This window comes from Paramacrobiotus metropolitanus, unplaced genomic scaffold (assembly GCF_019649055.1).
Source record: "Paramacrobiotus metropolitanus isolate TYO unplaced genomic scaffold, Prichtersi_v1.0 Parri_scaffold0000087, whole genome shotgun sequence".
NCBI lineage: Eukaryota > Metazoa > Tardigrada > Eutardigrada > Parachela > Macrobiotidae > Paramacrobiotus > Paramacrobiotus metropolitanus.
Window position 1 is genome coordinate 321,600 of NW_026570307.1, and position 18,121 is coordinate 339,720.

The 18,121-nt window shown below is 41.7% G+C and overlaps 1 protein-coding gene and 1 long non-coding RNA gene across 4 annotated transcripts in view; one reads left to right on the forward strand and one right to left on the reverse strand.

Moving 5' to 3' along the window:
- The window catches only part of LOC129596229 (uncharacterized), a 28,522-nt gene extending 15,713 nt beyond the window's left edge, over positions 1-12,809 (forward strand). Inside the window, exons 4-5 of one of the 3 annotated variants that reach the window (XR_008691393.1) lie at positions 4,256-5,011; positions 12,518-12,809. Coding sequence is in view for 2 of the 3 variants with exons in the window: in XM_055493457.1 (XP_055349432.1) it covers positions 4,256-5,011; positions 12,518-12,629 (868 nt within the window). In the remaining variant the exon portion in view is untranslated. The remainder of the gene's footprint in view (positions 1-4,255; positions 5,012-12,517) is intronic. The other 2 variants (XM_055493457.1, XM_055493456.1) reach the window with 2 other exon arrangements.
- Positions 3,814-6,826, reverse strand: LOC129596236 (uncharacterized). Its single transcript, XR_008691396.1, has 3 exons — positions 6,739-6,826; positions 4,142-4,201; positions 3,814-4,080 (listed from the first exon to the last, which is right to left on the reverse strand). It is a non-coding gene; the product is annotated as an uncharacterized LOC129596236 (long non-coding RNA).
- Positions 12,810-18,121: the final 5,312 nt, after the last annotated feature.

Below are 18,121 nucleotides of genomic sequence, written 5' to 3' on the forward strand. Positions count from 1 at the left end.
TAGTGCACCATGTGGGCACTCCTGACCGGCATGAGACAATGTCGTCTCAGCCTGCGGCTGTGCCGCACACCCCCCCTCGGTCGGGTGCGACGCGGCTGCCGAGTCCAAGCTGTCGTCCGATGTGGGGTTGGAGTCGGCGAGGAGGATCCGCTCGTTTCGCTTCTCCCTTGCCTCAGCCGACTTAATTGCCGTCCGGACCGGCGTACCGGAGTACGGCGCTATCGTTGTTGCACACCGGGAGTAATCGGGTTTGTATTACTTGGCATATTCGTTCTTCTTCGGATTCGACATTGTTATCGAATCAAGTCGGTTCAGGTGGAGCCTATAAAGACTTGTTGCTTTTAACCGTAAAATCGAACTATCCCTTCTATGGGGACGTTCGATGAAATCAGCTTCTTTTAGTTCAGGATCTTTCGAGGGTCAGGATCGTCCGACGAGATGTTGTTGCTGTTGTTGTGTCTGTGTGTGACTCAGTACACAAGGTTATTATACAGTACTATGGTACAGTACAGTATGCTATAGTAGTACAGTGGGGTACGTCCTATGCTGCTGTGCTGACCAGTATGACGTCACAGGGTTAAGTGGTCTTGCACTTTATTGCCTACGTCACAGATAGCAAGCCGCGTGCAAAAGTCTTGAAAAATGATGATTCACGCCTATGTTAAGCCACGCCTATGCTCCCTGCACGCATTCACGCCTATGTTCCCTGCACGCTGATTGGCTGCCCTCTGAGTACTGAAAATCGGGCTTTCTAACGTCACGAGGAAGTTTGAGAATTTTTGCGTTATTTTCCGCGAGAAAAACAAATTATTTTTGGTCGGCTAAAAAGTTTATTTGGTCAAGATTTTATATCCTGCCCGTTAGAAATAGGTTTTAATAATTTTAAAATGTTTCTGAAGGTTGAAGCTCCGTTAGAAATAAAAATCAGAACAATTGCCGACCTGTTGTCGGTTAGCCTTTGTTAAGTTAACAAACTCCGGTTTCTCCGGTAAAAGTAAAGTTTTTATGTCGGTTTCTCCGACAAAAAAATTTACTTTTCGTCCGTTGAAAAACTAAAATTAGTAGTTAGAAATGAATTTCAGCCGTTAGAGAGCTGAAATTCGATCGAATTTCGACGAATGTCGATTTATAAAAGCGACTTTACAGGTTTTTTACGGTTTCGGTGTCGGTAGAGATCGGCTATCCGCTGTTGTGGGTCGAAATCCGTCGTTTCCTGGTCGAAATCCGCGAGTAAAGTTGCGGGTCGCTGTTCAAAACGAAGGTCCCCGTATGATAGGAGAAATTTTTTCGCGCTGCAGGCTCTCGTTCGAGCCTGATCCGTCAGTTGGGGGTGGGAAGGGAATTCCGCACGTGCGGGAATGAGTGCTTTTCTTCTGTGGAAGATTGAGGAACTGTGCTCAGTGCTCACCAGCTGTGGCAGGGATCGCTTCAGCGGTCAACCTGTTTACCCTCAGCTGTAAGACGGCAAGATGAGTCCGATCAACGGTTGAAGCAGAGGCTGCTTTAGCAGTCAATCCGACAACAACCGTGTGGGTTCCTCTCGAGTTCTCCGAAATAAAGCCTGTACCGTCTCCTCAGACGGTTCGTGAGATCGAAAACCAATATGAATCTGCTACTATCTAACAGAGAAGTGCCGAGGACTCACTACGAAGCTTTATTGACAAATAAAGACCATACAAATACCGCGTGATCTGCGGGAGAGAACAAAGAAGCCAATCTGGCCTAATATCTAAAAAGTGCAATGTGTTCGCGAAGTCAGTTTTTGAGCGTCTGTAAATGCGTGAAAGAATGCTGACGGCATGTCGGACTGGCCAGACGTAAGCTACGTGATGCGCAGACTGGACTCCATCCAACGCGAGCGTATGACCGCTGAGTGGTGCTGCGAGAGAGGGACGAGAGAGCAAGTACAGCTCAGTGTGTGCGGTATATCCGCTTCAGCGGAGAGTGCAGTGCAGCAGCGCACGTACGTACAAGAGGGAGGCGAATACGGCATGTGCGTAAATGCAAGTACGCCAAGTATGGGCGGAGCACCACGCGCAGGCTCGTCCGCCTGATATTCGTTTGGTTTTTCATGGAAATTTTATAAAGTTTATGCTTCAAAATTCTTGAGCGAAGTTTTTTACTATGAAAACTACTTATTTCTGGTTTTATTTGCCAGGTAATTTTGTTTGTCACTAATCACATATTGTCAAGAAATTTTAACACCAGGTGACCGAAACAAGCAGACGTACACGAAGTTTTTGAAGTGACCGAAATATGAGGAAAACCGAAGGCAATTTACTGCGAATCGAAATCTTTTGGCGTGTCTTTTGATGTCTGTAATGTCATTCAAGTCTCACTCAGTCTCAGGAGGGGGGAGTTGTAGTGGTCATTTTAAAATTATTCAACTTTCACATGACCAGGTGGTATTTTGTCGTAAACCTTTGTCGAAAATATTGAGCGCCACAAAAGGTATCTGCTACGGGTAGACAAAAGGATCTTAAGCGATCTGTGAACGCATGCGGCCGCAATGTAACAATACCTGATTTGCGATAAGCGACCGGACTAGTACGCTTGCCCGAAAATCGCGAGCAAAAGTCAAAAAAAGTAATTAAAAAGTAATTAAGACTGTGCTAACTAGGAACAGGCATGGTCACAGAGACGGGCCCGACTACCAAAAGTGACAACTGGTAGGCGGTAAGTGCACATGCACATGCGAGAGGTAAAACGATGGATGAATCACAGGAGAAGGGAGAATTTGGTCTGCCCTGTGTCTGCCCGTGGCCGGTCCATCGCGCGTGCAGTTTTTCGCAAGGCGAAAGAGGCAAGCATCCCTTTCAAACGCATGACGCGGTGCCTCCGAGTCATAGTATCTATAGCATGGGTACTAGCCGCTTGCTTATCGCAAATTCCGAAATGTAACCGGCTCCCTGACACGTCGGCTGCCCGAAACTTCGGCCGCCCGACAATTCGCCCGCCTCTTCGATTCGGCCGTAAGAAAACCTACGAAACCTAAGAAACCCTATGAAAACCTAAGAAAAACAAAAACATATCAGGCAGCCGAAGTGTCTGGCATCGGAAGTGTCATGCGGCCGAAATGCCAGGATACCGTTGTGAACAGCATTGCCGTTATTTTGTCAGTGAACCAGTTTGAACGTAACTCTGGGCCACGGGTGCTTGCAAGCAGACTTAGGGCAGTTTCGCGTTCTTTGTACTTGTGAAAGTATAAGTAGTACAAAGGACGTACCAAAAGTAAGTTTCCCGATTTTGCCTCTCTGCCATCTGAAGTAATACACAACTGATACAATTTTTGTTAAATAAGCAGTTATGTAAAATACCCCGGAAAATTAGAATTAAATGGTTTGATGAGGAACGGAAGAAAGGAGAAATAGAATGACTTGTACCACTTTTTCAGCTATTCCACGGACCTTTTAAAAACCTGTTAATTCTTTTGTGTCACTTTCGCTTCCCCAGTCCAATTTTTGGCAATAAAATAAAAGTGTTAATTGTAAATAATATCCTTAATATTTCTGTGGTGGCAGATCTTTTTGGGAAGTTCAGGGGTTTGAGTAAAAATTTCCTTCCTCATGACACCAAATTTTATCTTATTCAGCCTTCTCGCTCATATGAATTCAAGGTTCTTTGCATCAATGAAAAGAACTTTTTATGCGCAGTTATGCGCATCTAAGTAACTGCGCATCTAAGATACCAGTGAAGTTAAAGTTACAGCGAGGACAATAAATTTTTTCATGAAATTTTTATTTTTTCACCGTCTAGAAGTAGGGCAATTTCGTGGTTTTTGCACCTAGTCACCGATAGTTTCTGTTTTTCCGGCAAACCAATATGAACAAGTTGGTTTTGTTTAGTAATTGAGATTAGAAGAGAGAAGAATACTGTACTTAACTTGAAGACGCTTTGATTGTTACAAAAAGTTAACAGGATGTTTGAGAAAAATTGCAAAAACTGTCCTGGTAAAATCCGTGGCAAAGTGCGAAAAAGTGGTCGACGAATATTTAGGCATTTCTTCTCGATTTGAATCATTTGATTGCTCTTTGACCAAGGTATATTTTACTTCTTTTCCTTAGTGAAGGACATTCATATCTGTAGGGATAATAAGAGCTAAAAGCATTTGCGCTGGGAGAGTCAAAATAGAGAAACTTACTTTTGGTACGTCCTTTGTAAGTACCATAAAATATTCCCATTTGCCGCTAATTTCCGCTTTCTGCAAAATAATAACATTGCAAAATTTACAGTACTTTACTTTCTTTACTTTTAGGACGTGTAAGTGGTTCAATCACTTACTTTGCTGTGATACCATTCAGCAGAGCCTATGTTTACCACTGAATTCTACGAATGTGCTCAAAACTCTACAACTGTATTCAGTGCAGCAATTGGACGAACACCAAACGACTGTAACTCACGTACTGTGCACTACTGTAACGAAAAAAGTCAGATTTGTTCATCTCATTGGTAACTGGAAAAAATGCCTGCACACAGTGGTACTGCTGTTGCGATTTCTGCGTGTGGAACTCCATTGGCTAATCATCGCTGAAAATTCCGCACTAATGTTTAACGAGTTCTTTGATTTTCCGAACCGATGGCCGATGCTGCACACCAATGACAACTTCATAACGTTTCAGGGAACATATCGGCGGGCGCCTGATTATGCCGCAGTCTGCCATAACATTCTATTTCAAAGATGCCGCTTTGACAGCCAACCATCCATATGTTTCAAATCGATATCTTTTTTGAACGATTACAATGGAATAAGCTATGCGAGCCCGGCCGCACGTTCCTGTCTGGCTTGCTGTCAGAAGCCATTCCGTGTTAAACTTCCTTATTGGCATTACAACTTTGCGAAATCAACTACGTGTACATTGTCAGCATCCTTGCGAGCAGCGCTGGAACAGTTCTGTCCCGATCTTCCGGACAGTGATGCCACTTCCCTCTTGAACTGGATGAGTTCTCTAACAGCAGATGATCTAAGAAGGGAATCATGTATTTGGCCCTTCATTTCGTTGTGCTATGAACTGTGAGTTTGATTCCTGTACATATTCGAGTTTACGACAGCATCTCCCTTCTGACCAGGCGAACAAACAGCTCAGAAAATGGGATAGAGACAGTTGTTGTTTTGTCTGCTCTCGGAAAACGGTAGTGGGCTGCGCTGACCCACATGCACACATTCGGTTTGTCGAACCACGAACAATGAACACTGATGGCCTAATAATTCGAACGTCCACAATAATTCGAAATTTTTCAACAAACTGCAGCCTCGAAATGGGAACTATGACTACAACGCGTCAATCGCGTCAATCACGCGTAGTCGTAGCCACCGGGTTGTTGACTGCATTGTAGTACTATGTAATACCGCGTACGCATACACGAGTAATTTTGCTTGGCTGCGACCTTTTCCCCATGCTTTTGAAGTGTATCATGGTAGTCTACTACACAGAGCCTAAAATAGTGTCAATTATTAGACACAAGTGTCAATCTTTAAAACTGTATGTCAAGCTTTACGGGAAAAACTGTCAATCTTTGATAGACGAAAAAAAGAGGGGGTCTGCGATTTAAAAAAATAATCTATAAACGTGGATTATAAGATTATTTGTTACACGTTTATAGATTATTTGTTACATTTAATTGCCCGAAAGTCGAAACGCACTGCCAGCTTAATCATTAGTCTGTACATCAGCATAAGGCGCTCAGTTTCTAAGAGCATATCACAACACAGAGCCATATTATTGTTTCGAACGAACGGCAGTATTGAATGCTGGTCGGGAGTGCTGACTGCTGAGTCGTCGCCGGCTCGAGCTGTAGCGGGAGGCAACCCCGCATTCGTGTATGTACCGTAGCGCCTTGTATCAGTGTGCAAGCTTTTCAAAGACTCGTTTCGCTATAGAAGTACCGTGAGTAACAAAACGCAGCGGAACTACTTAGACGTCCAGATTAACATGCCGCCTTTAGCTGAGTTCGGTTTGCGTCCTGCTGTTAGGCTTTGGGCCACTAATTGGCTAAGAGAAAAACCCGCGCCCAAAGACCAAACCACCGATTAAAGATACTGGTTATTCTATTGGTGTGCATCGTTAATTTTCTTGTTCCATCAGATTTTTCTTGTTCCATCAGTACTACAGAATTATGTTTTCTTAGGCTATCTAGTAGGCCATTTTTTATACAGGGGATTATGCTATGATTTCAAGTTACGAAAATTAACAGCAATACGCAACGCGCATCGTTGCGATAACCTTATGTACAGCGTTTGGCATTCACAATACACACAAAAATATTTGTACATGCTTTTCGAAGTTTACAAAATCTGCGCCCCCAGGGGGTGTCAATCTTTAAAATTCCACTATTTCAGGCTCTGCTACTACAGCCTGGCCACGCCAAGCTTGGACAGTTGCATAAAATAAATTAAAAAATACTTTTGTTCGTCATTATGTTTCTCTTTTAACACTTTTCTAGTGTGACTTTTTATTGCGGATCTAGTAATACCAAAACTGGGATCTTCTGATATATCGCTAAGCAGGTAGGCGGTGATTAAGTGGGCGGGGCAGTGGTCGTTTTTAGGGCGCTTTTAACCGTCCCTCTAGAAACTCCACGAAACTGAATTTTTCAGTGCATTTTTTTGAAAACTATATAACTGCTCAAAGGGTGTCCTTTACGGTTCAGCAAATCAGCCCTGCGCGATCGGCCTTAGTGGTAAGTCTGGTGACCTCACCTCAAAGGTTGTCTCCCATAGACTTGTATGTTATAACACACCTGCCAACGAACGCGGTTGCCTAGCGCACAAATGTGGGAGATTTGAAGTTGTCCATGAAACATGGGTCCAGTAACAAGATTTTAATGAATTGACAGCTATCTATCACATGCGGGATGATGCAAGTGCCGGACAACTGGAAGAAGAATCTAACAAAGCGGTGACTAAAAATGTTATGATTGATATCATAATTCGTTGGTACGAAACGCATCGGGTTTTTTGTGGGAATGGAAAACATAGATTAGACGGATAGTCATCCATAAACAAGATTTTATCAAGATTGGATAGATACGACCTCTCACGGCTGTACGCCGAGCGCCCGAAAAAGGTCATCACACATTTTGGAGGTCCTCACAGAAAGGCTGCAAAGGTCATGTAGTCTTGGTAGAAATCGGGCTGTGCTAGGCGCCGTCTGGAAGAGAATTGGTTGGCCAATACCATGAAATTAATCAGTCTAGACTAGGAAAGGTGTGGAATTTATAAACGATTTGTGAAATGGGAGCTGCATCCCCGGGCAGATGGGTAGAGTTACATTTCGAAGCTGGTCCGTTCTAGTTTCGATCTTACTGTAATTCTGGACATGCTTTCAGCGCAAAAACTATAAATGCAACAGTTGCTGGACACATACGCTGATAATAAAAAATTGTAATTCGATTTTAAAAGGGATAAAAGGTGGCCACTGGCCAGTAAATGGCACAGAACATGTTACTTCTTTTATTTCGTGTAACTATCTGCCTTTTTTAAAATTTATTTTGAACTGCAATTACTGCATACACTTCGATTGTTTTACAGAAGTCTGACTTGCTACCGCAAAATAAAGCTTAAGTCGCAAAAGCAAAATACTAAGTACTCTGTAGTTACAGGTTAATAATAAAAGTTAACATCAAATTAACCCTCCCGGATCAGAGCTTCATTCTTATTAATTATGAGCACGGACTTTTTTAGACGACACCCCACACGCCATTCGGTTTTTTGAATAAACCGATTGCAGATTCGGAAACAGCAAATTTTTTCGACCTAGAAAAACTATCCCACCTTGAAAAATAAAATGTCGCCCCTGAGGGGTCCAGCGCCCCACACAATACCGCCACCTCCGGCGGTCGTAATAGCGCCCCAAGGGGAAATGTTGTTTTTTGGGTTTCAACCACATATTCTAGTCAAAGCAAGTGCGCTGATTCTGAATCCATCATCAGTGAAATTATAAAGCGACTCGGTCACAAGTTTCGGGGACCTCGACACACTTAGTTTAGACCTGTCTCCAAAACTTAAAAATCTGGTAAATGAGTGGTTTTTCAATTTTTCTAATGGGAGATTTTGAATCAGCGCACCTGGTTTGACTAGAATCAGTGGTTGAAATCCGAAAAACAACATTTCCCCTGGGGTGCTCATAATTTATGAGCAACAATTTCATTTTTTTATAAAGGTTACTCCATTGGGTACGAAACTTAATAGACAATGGTATAGGTCAATTGCATTTGGGTAACCGATGCGCGTCGGGTAAAGGAGGAACGCGTAAAAATCTATCCATGACTCAGCGAAAAAATTATCGTCCAATCGTGAGTCGAGTACGCTTCCGTGTCAAGAAAGAAATTGAACAACTGAAAATTTGAAGTGAAACTGAAAAATTTATTTTTGATACTTTAGTGTGGTACTACGTCCAAAAAATGTTTATTCTGAGTTTAGAAGTGTGAATCTGGGTCGCTGGATGCACTTTTGGTTCAAACAAACAAAACTTTTGTTGATCTGTGCAGGAGAGGTGCGAGTTACTCGTAGTTTGGGTAACGGTTGCGCTTCGACGTCGAAGCGCAACGGTTACACGGACGGGTAAACTGAAAACCCATCCCAGAATTCTCTTTCACCAATCAAATCGTTTACCTGCTTACGCGCCGTGACGTCATGTTTTTTTACCCGACCGCCGCTTGCGCGTCGCGTAAGGCTTACACAGAGCAATTGACCTATGCCAATATGTTAAAACATTTTTCATGCTGCTTTTAAGAGTGAGTCTGTGTTCTTTAGTACATACCTGATCGTCGGTGGACCTTTAGCCTTCAGTTTAAAATTTTATCAGCACGCTGCTACATGAAATTTAATATGATGTGACCAGTGATGGGTTACTGAGTAGACATTAAGTAAAAGAAAGTTAACTCAGTAATCAGTAGCCTGCCTAATATTAAGCATTCAGTAACGAGTAACGTTTTAGACCTGTAGTAACAGTAACAGTAACAGCAAGTAAGATTTTCAAACTAACAGTAAAAGTAAGTTAAAAGTAGGGAAAAATTCTGACTGGCAATATTTTTACTGACAATACGATTTTTATTGGAATTTCTTACGATTTCGCAATAAATTTTCTCGTCACCTTCGCGCTTCGCGCAAAATTTGCTTCCTTACATAAGCTTTAGTTATTAGTACTTGGCTTACTGATTGTGAGTAAGTAACAGGAAGTAAAAGTAGCGTTTGCGGCAGCGAAAAAGTAACAGTAATGTAAGTCAGAAGTAAACAACAATAAAAGTAAGCAGGTGGTCCAAAAAGCTCATGCAGTAACCCATCACTGAATTGATTTCCACGTCGCCTGATTAAGTGCTCCCGAATAAAAAGGTTTCCGTATTAATTTTCGTAACGAAAACGAAACACCCAAAGTTTTCGTTTTCGTTACGAAAACGAAAAGTACCCGATTTTCAGTTTTCGTTACGATAACGATAATCATACGAAATCGTATATGAAAAGGTGTTGTCGTAGCGAACGGCATTGATTTCAGTAATCCCCTGTATTGCTGCCGTCACCCGGCTGGAGTATGACATTACGGCAATACATATGGCGCGGTATATAAACACCATTTTTAGCCACAACGTCAAACTCCAGCCGGCTGACGGCAGCAAGTAAAGCGAGTGCTGAAATGCGCAACCGTCATTCCATAGTGTACATATCTGTACTGATCTCACCAGTCAGTCAACTGACTGCTACACTTAGAGGCAGTTTATCGGACCTGACTACTTGCTACTTGCTACCATTTTCGCAGGCGTGGTCTCCCGTAGCCGTTTTGGTAGCAAGTAGTTCCACAAAATGAGTTTATGCTGGCTGACTACTGCTACGTAGCTGGCTATGTAGCACCGCCTACGTAGCGCAACTGTCTGCATAAACAGACGATGCTATTGGTAGTCGTGACTAGATTGCTAGCTCGTAAGGACTATGGTTAAGCCATGTAGTATCCTCTCGAGGTTGCTAATCCATATAACAACTTCGCAGATAATGCGGAAAAATTCGATACAGTACACAATAACCATTAAAAAGTTTGAAACCAAGTTCGAATTAACAAACACAATCATGTAATGAAACTTTTTAAATTTAAAATTCAATTTTTTTAACTTTTAAATTAAATTTTAAAGTTAAACTTTTTTTTTTTAAAATTCAAGTTCAAATTGGAACTTAAATTTTTTTAAATTTAAACTTACAACTAAACTTGAAATTTCAAAATTAAAATTTTCAAAGATTTCAATTTAGATTTTGAGGATGAAATCTTGAAACAAATCAAATAAATAAAAAATGTTTCACATGTACAATAAATTAAAAAGTTAAAAGCGGATTAAAATAATTTCCAGAAAATAGCAATATTACGAGTACGCCTAATATCGGCTTGCCATAATGTATTTAATGTCGGCTTGCCATATACCTAATGTCGGCTTGCCATAAGCCTAATATCGGCTTGCCATAGTCAAGTAACCCGCCACCATAAGAGGTTGTCCGCTGCCGTAGCGGTGGGCGGGCGCTGCTGTTGCTACCTGCCGTTACTGTGGGCGGTTGCCTTCTACGGTCACACCGGGCGGGTGCCGCCTAGTCGTAGCAAGCCGCTGTGAACTGGCTACTTTCTTGCTATCAACTAGAAGGGTAGCAAGCTGGCGACGAGTTTATGCGAACAGACTAGCATTTGTGCATCGGGGGAAGGGATAGCACGTAGCCACAAAGTTGTAGCAACCGCTATAAACTCCCTCTTATACTGTAAATACTAGTAGACCCCGCGCAAACTGCGCGGAATAAATCGGCGATAAAATGCTATTTAAGAAAACCACAAACCCACGACTACAAATTTAGATTTATTGAGCGGAACGTATAACAATAATAATATACTGTAGTTTCACTGCCGGGTACACATAGTACATATTTGCCAAAATATATCTATTTGGTTGATTACTGTAAACTATTCTTTTAATTTTGCCCATAGTTCACTGACAGATTAGTAACAGTTAGCCGGTATCCAGTTTACTAATTAAAAAAAGTTTTGAAAAAACATTGTCCCGTCCCGCTGACTTAAGTAATAACCTTAAATGAAACCCGAAAATTTGAAATTTTCCAGAAACATGCCCTTTTTATTTGCAGTTATAAACCAAACTTTTCAAGCTTTTCCCAAACCAATCAGCAGCAAATGCCGGTCGGTTGCCCAGAACTACGAATAAGAAACACCTCAATAATTACTGGAATTTTCATAGTCGTATTACTTCTGCTGGTTAAGATACCATTCGGAGCTTCGTTAAATTTTAGTCTGTCCGTTGTGACCGATACAATAATGATCCAGTGATACGACGGCGGACGGTACGACCACCTATGTAACCCTTTTGACCACTTACAAAGATAAATCAGAAAGCGGATATGTTTGGCTTTTTGAATCTTCTGTATTTTAGATTTTTCAAAACTGAATATGCGTTTTAAATTTTCATAAAACCGTCTCTTCTACGTTCCTTTGATTTTCTTTCGGAAAAATATCTTAACCTCCCCTCCCGTGCGAAGTGCGGACGCCTTCCTCCGGGCGTGTTCAGACTCAAATCCGTGCGTCCGGACTATGAGTTAGGACTCGTTGTTTTGCTCAAACAGTCCACAACATTTCCAGTCGAACACCAAAATTTCCAAAAATCGACTTTCAGTCTCTCACAAAATAATGTTTATTGGCAAGTTTCACATGAGCTAGTACAATATTCCCAAAGCCAACCGCCCCGTGGAAGCAGTTTCAATACAACCCGTTGCGGACGGGAACTACAATACTTGATACTTGGAGTTGCTCCCTTCACTTCCCAAGAGATTTCGCGTGTTCAGTCTTTAAGAAGTATTGCTTTCAAAGCCTACGTTTTTTAAAAATTAACCCTTAGTAAAAATCTTATGAACTAAAGGCGGTCGGATAACTTGGACACCAAAATGCCACCAAGTGTACAACAGATGGATGCGTTTCCTATACTGTTCGTGACAGTGGTGGAGTGGGCGGGTTTGCAGTGGTGGGTTCTCCACTCTTCCCGTAGACTTTGTATGTTCTGTTCTTTTAAGATTTTCTCTGAAATTTTACATACTTTCAAAAAACTGACTGGTTTCTGCAAATCTGCAAACTCGCCGCTATTAAATGACATATAGACATCCAAGATTGGTTCAATGGCTCGCTCACAAAAGGGAGACAGAATGGAATTCGCTAAGGCTTAGAGAATTAATATACAGGATGGTTTTAAAAGTATGTCCGCTGCGCCATAAAAATTTAAAACCGTGCTTAGTATTCTATCTGGTGTGCGTACTCGTATTGATCTTATTATTAAATTCTAAAATGGGTAATAAGACCGTTTACTGTGTTCAGGTGTCTTCGCTTTCGAATCTTGTTCGCTTGGTCAGTAGACGTACAGCACAAATCACTTCGTCACCATGTTTACGCCACAAAATAAGATTTGTCCGAATTATGCACAGTTGTTATGACACCGTTCGTCGATAAACTGGATATAAAATTAAACTGTTTCGTGCAAAATTGTTGTGTAGATGGAGCAAAGAAACGCCCAAGCTGCTGGACGACGTCAAGAAAGATGTCTCCACAAGGTTTCCTACCAAGTGCCTGCTCATGCAAACTCTGGCCTTATTGGTGCCCGGCTAGGCACATTCTGTGCAAAAAAAATTACTGTACTGTGGTGTCAGTAATGTTATACCTCATTTCTTACTTTGCCAGGCATTTTCTTATCATCCTGTAACTTCAGAATCAATCAAAATCATTTCTTCAAGCAAGAAAATCTAAATAAATGTTTACTGTAAATCGACGTTGGCCGCCAAAAAAGATCCTGTAGAGCGGGCGTGAAGATAGCTAGCGAAACGGGGCGGTAAGTTGTAACAATTAACTGAAACTTCAGATGGTTGTTATTGTCATCTTCTTACCGAACTTAAGAAAACAAAATTATTTCATAACTAGCTGACCCCGCGCAAATTGCGCGGAATAATTAATGCGCAGGACAAATCCGCGTCCGATCACTTCGGCCGCGTTACATTTCGGTAGCCATTTCGGCCGCACAGGTTCACTTCGGGCAACACTCAATTCGGCCAACGCTCACTCGGCAACTTGACATTTCGGCCATCATAGGTTTTCTTGGGTTTATTACGTTTTCTAGGATTTTTAGGTTTATTATGGTTTTTTGGGTTTCTTAGGTTTTTTAGGTTTCTTAGGTTTCTTAGGTTTCTTAGGTTTCTTAGGTTTCTTAGGTTTCTTAGGTTTTCTTTGGTTTTCTTAAAATTGTTATAGTTTCTTAAGTTTTCTTTGATTTTGTTATGTGTTCATAGGTGTACTTAGGTTATCCTTAGGTGATTTATGATACATTCATTTTTTATGTTTTCCTAGATGTCTTACGGTTAGATTTTCAGTACCCTCCCGGTAGGCTTCGTGTTTTCGAAAGTGAGACATGATGGTGACACTAACGCTTCAAGAACTGATCAAACAAATTGCGCGTGCAGAACGATATGAATGCGGCCCTATTGCTATCACTTTTGATTCGACGGTTTAAAGTTTCCGACAAATTTATATCGAAAGTAACGTTTTAATGAAAGTAATGAAAACAAAATGAGCGTCGGCCGAAATGTACTGTGGCCGAAGTGATCGGCGGCCGAACTGAATGACGGCCGAAGTGAATGGCGGCCGAAAAACTTTGGCCGAAATGAACGCGGCCGAAATGAAAACGGCTGAAGTGATCGGTAGCCGGACAAATCATAACCTAATGCAAAAATTAAAACCCATGACTGCAGCCTGCAGGTAGAGTGTAGGTTTTTGGACGAAGTGTAAAATTTTACAACATACCCAAGTCCACAGATGGCGATAATGTCTACCGAAAAATTTGGCCTGTCGCTTTAATTGACTGCAGAGATGACCTAGAAAATTGAAATGCGAAATTTTGCGCCTTAAGGCGGAGACATTTCATTAGTTTCCCGTCCTATTTCTTAATTTCAAGATCAGTTATAAATTTCAAGATCAGTTATATTTTAAGATCAGTTATCAGTTAATCATTTAAATTTCGTACACCTGCAGCATAGGGACTTCGTAATTTATTAGAAGGTACTTGAAATCCCAATTTAAATTTTAACACTAACACTGTTGGTGCCCTTTATATTCCAGTTTAACAAACCAGTACACTAACAGGTTAATTGTTCCTACTTGCTTTCACTGTTCCTTTTTTACTATTGCTTTGACCACAGAACACATCCAAACATTTTGAATTAAATGCGCGCTGTCTGTTACTGCGCCCATCCACGGTTGAGAGTTAAGTTAAATGAAAAGTGGCAACCTACCACGTTTGGCTGTTAAGTTAATGGTGTCAGTCGAGACAGTGTTCAAAGAGTCTCGACTTTGCGAACGCGCTACCGAAGATACTGTACCAGGAAATTTGTACGCTATGAGCGACACGGTGCTGTATAGCCGGATAAACATTCAACCAATTCACGTTTAAACACGCGCTAGCTGCAAGCCGCGTATGTGAATGGCGAATAGGCTCGTACAAGTGCATGTGGCTGCACTGTACAAATTTCCTTCAAGTGCAGGGTTAGGATACAGTACTTGTTCTGTCCTCGTCCATCAGATGTTCTTTATTCAAGATGAGCATGGATGAATATTGGCTTACGACTATTTAAAATTACGTCGTATCTTCATGTGTTGGATTGTGTTGCAAAGTCAGAATGGCAAAGCCAGACAGCTACGTATTCAGGATGGTTGCCTGCGGTGAGAATCGTGGAGTATTGACCTTTTGCCCCTAAAGTTTTTTGATTCATGGCACAGCTGCTAAGCTTCTGCTTTTTCTACTAAAATCTACTGAATCTGAAAAGCAACGGTAGTGGCTTATCAGTGGGCGAAGTGATTTGTTAAGTGTTCCTCAGCCAGGGGAGCACAAGAAACGCAGAGGCGAAGCCAAAACTTTTTCTTGTTCAAATTTATCATGCCTGTGGCAACAGAGCTGCCCATCTTAGCACTATGGCATACATGGTAACAAGCTTTTAAGTGACCACTGGGCCTACCGCGATCGCAAAGGCGAAAGGTCAAGAGCCTAAGAACACTCCCCGCACTGGGAGGATTCTTGTGCAATTTAAAGCAGAAAAATCGATTGAGCAGAAGCGGAGATCACGCGTTACAATCAGCAGAGTCCAAAGGTCTGCAAGAGATGTTTAGTATTCATATAACCAGTTTACGGGATCTACATCCGTACACAAACTTTTGCGGCGCAAGTTTATTACGCAATGCACACTTCGCAACGGTTGATCGCATTGGTCCCAGCCGCTAAGAAAACTACGAAAAGTAAGAAAGAGAAAATCTATGAAAACTTGAGAAACCCTAAGAAAGCCTAAGAAAACTAAGAAACCAAAGAAATCTAAGAAACCTGAGAAACCTAAGAATACCTAAGAATACCTAAGAAACCTGAGAATACCTAAGAAAACCTAAGAAACCTAAGAAACCTAAGAAACCTAAGAAACCTAAGAAATATCGTATATGAAAGAATACGAGGTATACCGATCACGCTGGTGGGATTGACTGCGATTAATTTTTGCACATGTTTCTTAAATTTTCAATACTTTGTAACGTGCCGATGCCGAAGGCCGCGGTCTGTCTCGGTTTTTCCGAACGGTCCGCAAACAGACAATGTATTTACCATGTATGTCTATGGGGGCCCATGGCTACAATTTGTTTTTTGGGGCTACTCCTTCCCTTTTGGGGCGTATCGATGGCGCAATAGCGTAAGAACATTCGTGCCGTTGAGACGAATTTATCGCACTTGGCCGCGTCGAAATCGGTTCAGCCGTTCGCCCAAACATTGGCTACATTATCAATCGTGTATACGTGGTTACGGATGTAGATAACAAGATGAGCACGGATGAATATTGGCTTACGACTGGGCAAATAAATTAGTTTAAAATTCATACGTTGCAGCCCATTCGAGAAAGCAGTAACAGTCATTTTTTTTGTTTGAAAATAGTTGGTTTTTGTATAAGAAAACAGATTTTGTTAAGTTTATCGGATTTAACAAAAGACAGGGAATGCTCTGCGGTGGTTGTATCAGCTGAATTTTTCCTTTTCTTGTCGTTTGGCTTAGTGATTACTGATTAGGCAACCTGTGGACGCTTGCTGTCATTGTCGGGTATAACTTTAGCAAACGGGGTCTCTCAGTCCATTTGCTACTAATGTTCAGTTCTTAGATTATTGTCCTTTGTTTATAGAGTTTGTGTCGTTTTGTGGCTCGGCTGCTGTTTTTCTGTTTATTCTGCTAAACTCGCGAAACTGTAATAGCAACGAAGTGTCGTACAGTCAGCCCACGGAACATAGGAAACGCAGAGGCGCAGCCGAAGCTGTTTTATGTTTGAGCTAACTGAGTAAGTACAGTGTAATGTGACCGTGGTAACAGACCAGCCATGTTAGCGCTATGGCCTCCATGGTAACAAGCCTTCGAGTGACCACTGGGCTTGAGGTTCTGCATTTAGCAAACAACGATTAGCCTTAGATCACCCGCTAGACCGAGCGGTTTTCAGAACATTTTAAAGCGAGAAAATTGGATGAGTGGGAGCTGAGATCATTGAGAACAAAGAGGAGAGGCAGATAACCTGCAAGAGATGTATAGTATTCATATAACTAAACACCACGTAACACGCGAAGCAAACAGCTTGCTGTTCCTCGGAGCAAATCTTGAAATTCCAAGTTGCTCCGTTTGCCTTTCTCGAACACCACCTTGCCTTATCTATCGAAAACGGAAGCGTAGCAAGTTTGCTTTAAGGCAGTTGTGCAAGAAAGGCAATCGCGCCCGTCAGGGAAAAGTTTACAGCGTAGTTAACGCGAAGTGGCTAGCAACTCGGTCCTGCTGCGGAAACGGGCATACCGTCGACGCGTTACACTTTTAGGCAAAACAGTAGTATATGACACATACAGAAATGATTTTTGTACTTTAAAATGGGTTCAGTAATAGTAACGCATTTGTTGTTGCTGAGAAATCAGCTTTTAAAGTGAAAAATTTGAAGTCGATTTTTACAGAGTACAGATGTGAAAAAAAATATTCTGAAACGGCAGTTTTGTAGAGTGAAGTATTAGAAGCTTATTATACGGACAGAATTTTGATTGATAAAAAACAGAAAAAGAAAAAAAATCGGGGGTGCCAAAGAAGTGCTTGGGGCACTTTACCCCTGGATATTTCTGACCATATCTGCCGAACAAAACCCTAAACTGAGATTCTGTCCGTATAATAAGCTCAGCCTGCGGTATTTTATTTAATGCGATTTTATTCGTAATTTTTGGCAAACAGATGTATTCACAGCTGATTTTCAAAGTTTTTTTACGTTTTGTTCACTGTTAGCTTGCAAAACGTACACCTCTTTCACGGCTTTGGTGCCGGTACCGAGAGGTGCTGGCTGCCGCACACAAAAGCACATGCACATGTGGAGCAACGCAGAACAGGCAGGCAGCCATATAACATTCATGCAGACTGATGCAGTCATAGACACTAAAACAAAAGACCGCAATCAGACGGCAGATTTGCGTTTATGGCGTCTTTTATTTCTCTTTCTTGTCAACAAGCTCAACAAAGCTGGATGGGGCAGTTGCAGATTTTGATCGCACCTAATTGCGATTACTTCAGAGTTCAGTGCCAACCAATGATGTTGGTGGCGATTGAAGGAATATGCCATCACTCACAATAAGTGCGGCGCAACCCATTATTTTGCGGTTCACCTTACGTGCCCCCCTCTACCACCCGTACAACTTTAATTTTTTGCTTGTTAACGAAAGAAGATATACTCACTACAATTATCGCTTTATGTAGTATAAAAAACGCTCTATAAGATGAGCAAAGGTAATTTTTGGGAATTATTTTGAAAATTCGCTAGCCACTTCGCGTTAAGCGGAAGCTAAATAAACCACTGCGGGGTTCAGGTACGTTCTTAAAATCAGGCTTCAGAACCGTCCTACAGTTGCAGAATCTTCGCGGCCATTTTGTTTTCTTTTTTTCGTTTTATTTTCTTTCTCAAAACCAAATTTTGAGGAGAAATATACATTAAGACGATGGAATATTATCTGTTATTGAACGAATAGTTCCATCCATCTGCAGCGAAACTGTCAGTAAAGCGTGTTGGCTGTTG